The 7,011-nt window shown below is 42.0% G+C and overlaps 1 protein-coding gene across 1 annotated transcript; it reads right to left on the reverse strand.

The window, feature by feature from the left end:
* Positions 1-662: 662 nt before the first annotated feature.
* On the reverse strand, positions 663-6,413 carry LOC149182467 (uncharacterized). The gene is made up of 2 exons (XM_089414567.1): positions 5,031-6,413; positions 663-4,895 (listed from the first exon to the last, which is right to left on the reverse strand). The coding sequence occupies exons 1-2, from the start codon at positions 6,411-6,413 to the stop codon at positions 663-665; spliced, it is 5,616 nt and encodes a 1,871-aa protein (XP_089270693.1).
* Positions 6,414-7,011: the final 598 nt, after the last annotated feature.

Consider the following 7,011-nt stretch of genomic DNA (forward strand, 5'->3'; position numbering starts at 1 on the left):
GGGGCGTGCTACCTTTCGAGCTCCTCTTTTGCATTTCCTTAAATCTTTTCCCAGAGACTCCATCGTCTTCCTCTTCTGTATCATCATCTATATCCCAAATTATGAATGGGGAGTCTCGTTCTATGGGACTTTTGCCCTTCCCTTGCTCACGAACTTCATCAACTACACTCCGCTCCCCTACACCACGGCCTCTCTGTCGAGTTTCCATACCACCTGCAGTCCTGTCGCTCTTCCTTCTCTGATTATTTCCCCCCTTTGAATGCCTCTGCTGGAGAATATGGAAATGCTTCTGAACTATCCCGCAAGGGTGGTTATTTGTCGATCTCTGTTTCTCTTGACTTCGGAGATTTATAATATGGTGAACATAGAACGAGGCCCGAATTTTAATTCCCGGCTGCTTCCCATCCGGATCCGGTACCCCACTACCGTCGGCCGTTCCATCCGTAATCACGTCCACTGCAATGTACCCTGACGCCTCGTTAATCTCCCCTCTCAGCTGATGAGTATTAATTACCGCATCAGATGTGTAATCTTTGGTACCCATCCCATCTGCCGCCATAATACCCCCTTTTAATTCCTGATTCATCATCGTGTGGATTTTCATGCCATTTAGCACCTTATTCGATCGAACCTTAGGCATGGTTCGATCGTGCCCCCGCCAATTAATAATCCCTTTCATTGATCGGAGTGTGATCCCCGATAGCACCATCATGATCTACCTTAATGATCGCGATCAAATCTTTCCATTCTCTATTTGCCTCCGCATTCCTCCACTGGCTATCTATCCTGCTTTCCTGGCCTCTGCTGCCCCAATTGGCAAGCCAATCCGCAGGTTTATTGCCATTTCTTCTAACATGATTAATGATACAGTAGTCTATTCTTCTAATCATATCCGCTATCTCCTGTACGATACCTGCTGTGCGCCAGCTCTTTGTCACCTTTTCCCACCCCTTGCCATTCCTGAGTTTCTTTACCATTTCAATGGCAATCTGGGAGTCGCCCGTAATTTCCAAGTTGGAGTACCCGTTCCTGATAGCAAGTCTTAATCCGGTATGGAGAGCCCAAAACTCGGCCTCATTGTTGGTCATCTTCCCTCCCCAGTCAGCATATATCCATCTTACTTGTCTGTTGCTGTCACGGAATATACCCCCGAACCCTGCATCCCCAGGGTTGCCCTTAGAGGCCCCGTCGAAATTTAGTTTTATAAATTGGTCCCTAGGATAGGTAAACTTGTCTGGGCTTTTAATCCTCATGTCCTGCTCTCTCCTTAATTGATAGTGCACCATCTCAAATTTAATATTGAGTCTGTTCAAAATTTCTTGCTCCCCTGGATCTGCTTTCCAATCTTCGTCTTGCCATCTCTCCACCAGTATGGTTTCTCTCATCGCCTCAACCACCCGCTCCCAGATCACCTCAGGTTCCTTATTGACATTTTTGAAAATTCTAGCATTGCGTTCCTTCCATACCAGCCATATTATAAAACCTGATACAAGATTCCAGGCTCTCTGTATGACTTTACAGTGAAAAGTTTCTTCCCTCCATCGAAAAATCATTTCAAGAAAATCTCTAACCACCACCCCGGATTTATTAAAGGTGCGCTTGGTATTAGACCATAATTGATTAATAAACGGGCAGTGGATCATAATATGATCTCTGTTTTCTTCGTTTTTTTTACACAGATAGCAGCTCGATGGTCCCGAGAAACCCCGTTTCTGAATGCGATCCCAAGTTAAGATTTTGTTTTTCGAAGCCAACCAAGCGAAAATGGTCACTTTGGGCCACCAATTTAGATCCCAAATTTTTCTCCAATCCTGCTGGCCATCATTGTTATTGTGAGAATTTACCAAATAATAGGCTTCCTTAGCTGAGAAAAGACCTCTCATGGTATTACCCCAACGTAGAATATCTTTCCCATCTCTTGCTCTGATTTTCCTTGAGTTCATTTCCTTTTTGAATGCCGTTTGGAGGTCAGGACTAAGATTCTGATCCCACTCTATCGGGTCCTTCCAGGATCTCCAACAGCCTTCCATGTTATCAGGTTTCCAATAATCCTTGACACATATTCTATTCCCCTCAATTCTTCCTCTGATTTGATGAAGATTCTGCATATTGTTCAGTCTTTCTCTTTGCTGCCATCTGTCGTCCCAGAAGTGAGCCTCATTCCCTCCTCTGATTTCCCAGAACGCATGCTGCTCAACAATGTTTCTATTTTGACTGGCCAATTCCCATACAGCGGATCCGCGAGGAGTTTCTTCTTGTCTTAGAATGTCTACCTGTGAGTCTGGCATTCGATATTTTGTTCTCCATATTGATTTCCAGAGGTCATTTCCCCCTTGCAACCACCTCCACCAAAGTTTAGCTCCCAGTGTTTGATTGAGCAGTTCTGGGTCTCTTAATCCTAACCCACCTCTCTCTTTCCTCTCTGTAAGCTGATTCCAGGCCACTAAGGCCCATTTCTTCTTTTCCTCCGACCCTCTCCAAATGAAATTTCTGATAATTTCTCTAATCTTCCCATAAACTCCTCTCGGGGCTGCCATAATTGAAAGGGGATAGATGGGTATAGCCTGAAGAACCGATTTAGCTAAAACAATTCTGCCAGCAACATTCAGGACCCTAAAGGCCCAACTCGAGACTTTTTTCCTCATTCTATCTAAGATTCCCTGCCAGTTCTTTAATCTTTTTGAAGTGAAGTCCAGCATGTTACCCAGATACTTTGTAGGTAGTTCACCCATTTTGAAGCCCATAATTCTAATAAGGTGAGTCTTCACTTGATCCACCGTGTTGAAGATAAAAACACAAGATTTATCCCGGTTAATTTCAAGTCCCGATGCCTCAGCAAACAAGTCTAGAATTTTCTTTAGATGTTTGACTTCCTTAACAGTTGGTTCTCCAAAGAGCATTATATCATCAACAAATTGTTGATGCATTAGAGGAAGTCTGTCTCCCCATAAGCGAAGTCCTTTTAATCTGTGAGCTACTCTTTCCTGAGTAATATACCTTCCTAGACCCTCTGCTGCTAAAATAAACAAGAAAGGGGACAACGGATCACCCTGACGGATACCTCTGGAGGCATTAAACGTGTTCGAAGGGTTTCCATTGACTAAGATTGAAAAGTTAGGGGAAGAAATGAGATTGTGGATCCATGTAATCCATCTCTTGTGAAAACCGAAACATTCCAGAACTCTTTCAAGGTACCTCCAGTTAAGCCTATCGTAAGCCTTGGATAAATCTAGCTTGATCATCATTCCCTTTCGTTTTTTATCTTTGAGGGAGTGAATAACTTCTTGAGAGACAACTAAGCCATCCAAAATCTGCCTCCCCTCCACAAAACCAGTTTGCTCCGCCGATATTAAACTTTCCAGAAGGGGTTTTAATCTTTTAGCAATTAGAGAGGTTATGATCTTATACACTACATTACAGAGAGCTATAGGCCTAAAGCCATTAGCATTCTCCATATTTTCTCCTTTAGGAATTAGAGTAAAGAAGGTTGAATTAAGAGCCGGCCATACCTTCTGTTGCACCCTTGACTCTTCTACCAAATCCAGTATGTCTTTTCCAAGAAAATGCCAGCCAGCCTGGTAGAAATCTACTGTAAAGCCGTCCGGGCCCGGTGCTGTGCCCTTCCTCATTGCTTTCACTGTATCTTCCAGCTCTTCCAAAGTAACCGCCCTCATTAAGGATTTGTTCTGGTCCTCCGTAACTAGTCTAGGTATAGCAGTGCAGATCTCCTGAATAGCTCTCGCTCGATCCACTTGAGGTTCAGAAAGGATTCCTCTATGATGATCCACTAGTGTTTGCTCAATTTCCTTTTGCTCCACCAACCTTATACCATTATTCCCTTTAATGGAAAGAATTTTGTTTCCCTGTCTATGCTTAACCATTGCCTGATGAAAAAAATTTGTATTTCTTTCCCCTTCCCGAAGCCATTTAATTCTAGATTTTTGTCGCCATAGAATTTCCTCTTGCTTTCGTCTTTCTTCCATTCTTCCCAGCAGAATCCCTTCTTTGGTGATGCTTTCCTCAATTCTGCCTTCCAAAATTATTTTCTGTTGGAGATCCTCCATTTCCTTTTCTAGTTTTTGCTTATCTTCCAAGATGTTGCCAAATTCTTCCTTGTTCCACTTCTTAATCTTCATCTTCAATTCTTTCAGTTTTAAATGAAACGTGTGCATCTTTCCTCTACCCTGCACTCTACTTTGATTCCACCATTCTTCTACCTTTTTTATGAAATCCGGATCCCGTAACCAGAAGGCTTCAAAACGAAATGGCTTCTTACCCTGGATTTTTTTAATGTCGATTTCCAATCGGATTGGCCAATGGTCCGAGCCCAGGGAGGGGATAATCTTGGCCTCGACAAAGATATCCTTGTTCAAGATGTCTTCAGATATTAAGAATCTGTCCAGTTTTGAGGCAATTTGGTTCTTGCCTCCTCTTCGATTATTCCATGTATAGACTCCATTGATAGTTTTAATATCTACTACTCTTAGGTCCTCTATCATCTCATTAAATTTATCCATGAACTGATCCAACCTTCTAACCCCTCCTTTTTTCTCTTCCAGGGATCTGATTAAGTTGAAGTCTCCTCCAATGATCCAAGGTTGCACAGAAAAAAGTTGTCGGATAGTTCTTAAACTCCTGATGAAGTTTTCTTTTTCTCCAGGGTTTGTGGGTCCATAAACACCTGTAATGACCACCTGTTCCTTGGTCCCCACTATCCTGCCCAGCCCGGTCAAGATTCCATGCATGCTAGTCCAATTATCTAGAAGGATTTCATTCGGATTCCACAGTATTGCTATTCCCCCTGCAGCTCCTATAGCATCCTGTCCCATAACTTTGTAATTCAATCTACTTTTTTCAATGATTTCCTCTAACTGGTGTACCCCAATTTTAGTCTCCTGCAATATCAAAATGCTAGGTTTTTCTTTTTTGAGTTTATCTCGCAAATATCTTTGCTTTCCCTTACTATTCAAGCCCCTAATATTCCAGCTGACAACAATCATTTAAAACTTTTGGAAGGAAGGAAAAAATACCTCTGACAGAGGTATCACTTTACCAGAGTTGATCAATGTTTCGCCCACCGATTGGATAGTTTCATTTAACGTTTTCCGACCTCTTTTTCTGCTACTTTTGCCAGCATTGCCCATTTCCAGCATTTCTTTCTCCTGCTCCCCAACCTCCGTTATTTGTTTTTCCAAGTTTTCCCCTTTCCGCTCCTTGTATTTCTGGAAAGCTTCCTTGAACAACTGTTTTTGTTTTTCTGGTATAAATCTATTATCCAGATACTTCCACTCCTGGAGTAGTCTCTTCATTAACTTTTCCTCTTCGGCCTCATTTTCCATTTGGTTTTCAATTTCCATATGCGATTCCACTGTTTCTTCCGCCTCCTTTTCCTCTGTTTGTTCCTTGTTCGGTTTGTTTGGGCTTTTTGCTTTCTCTTTCTCTTCTCGGGAAATCTCCATGGGCGAGTTCTCTGGATCTTCATCATCATCCAGATTTATTTCATACCCTTCCGTGTCATCTTGCAGCCCCTGAAACTTATTTTGACTTTTTATTGTATTGGATGTTTCTTGCAATTTGGGTTTCAGGGTTTCTTTATTTTGCCTTTTCTTTCTATAGACTTGCTGGAAGCCTTCCTCTTTGTCTGCTGCCCTACCTTTATCTGTCTTCCCCCCTTCCTCCTTATTCAGCGGGCATTGCCTATATAGGTGGCCGTATTCATGACATTTCCGGCATCGAAAGGGGATGTGTTCATAATCGATCGGCTGCGTCCAGACTTCATCATGATATTCCAATTCGATATTTTCCGGGAGTGGTTCAGCCAAGTTCATGAAAACACAAATTCTGGCAAAGGCATTATACTTTCCTCTTCTGGTGGCCTCTGCAGTCTTGACAAAGCTACCTATTGAGTTTCCTATTCCTTCCAAGATTTCCGGATCCCAAAACTCATCAGGTAACCCAAACAGCCTAACCCACACCGGGGCATCCATTAGTTTTTCTTTGTCAGGGTTATACCGCTCTTCCCAGTGCTTCATAAACAGACCTGCATTGTTCAAGAAGTACGGCCCTTCCTCAAAAATTCTGTTCTTGTCTTCCAGATTCGTAAAGATAGCAGTGAAGAAACCCTGCGCTCCCAGTTTAAGATCTATATGACCCCGAGGTTTCCATCGCTGTTCTATCCATCTATTTAACTCCTTTTCTGAAGGCCAATAGCCGATAAATTTGCAGATTAATGCATGATCCTTCATATAGCTATTGTATTCCTCCAGTTTGTTGAAGGGAATGACATACCTGGGTTTTTTCTGAGCTCGAGGAAGGCATTTTCCTTTCATTCGCTTCTGCCATAAGTTGCCCATTACCGGGGCCAGGTTTTCCTTGTTTCCTTTTGGAATTCCTTCTGAACTGGTTTCTCCCATCACTATATTCTTGAAGGAGGGGTTTGCACCCCCCCCCCCCCTTGGCTCGTCCATCCCGTTCAGTACTGTCGGCTAGGTTTTAACCCTAGTTCTCTTATTAAAAACAACGAAGCTGAAAAATTCGTTTCAGCCGAAATAACCGCAGACCCCGACTGAGGATTCCGTCCCCCGACTGAGGAACCGTCCCCTGGCTGCGGATTCCTCTGTCAATCCTGCCCACCTGCGTAAACCCTAACCAGAGGCTCCCGCCTCATCTCCAGTCTTTCAACTCGTAATTAATCATGATTTGTAATAACAATATTTGAACATTATTATAACATCAAATACAATACTAATTCATTAATTGAATGTGATTATAACTTCAAGTGTAATTATACCCCATTCGCATTAATGAATAATTAAATGCTATTATAATTTAAATTGAAAATTTTCTCCATTTATATTAATGAATAGTTCAATATTATAACACTTTGGGAAATGGTTGTTTTTTATAATTAATAGATTTAATTTAGACGTTTTTTAGTTGAAATATAGATATAAAATTATGTAGGCAGTGTTCAATATATCTATATAAACATGTATAAACATACAACTTTAG

The sequence above is a fragment of the Pinus tabuliformis genome, chromosome 3_2 (genome assembly GCF_031772625.1).
Source record: "Pinus tabuliformis cultivar Carrire ecotype Pingquan chromosome 3_2, CPIR1, whole genome shotgun sequence".
NCBI lineage: Eukaryota > Viridiplantae > Streptophyta > Pinopsida > Pinales > Pinaceae > Pinus > Pinus tabuliformis.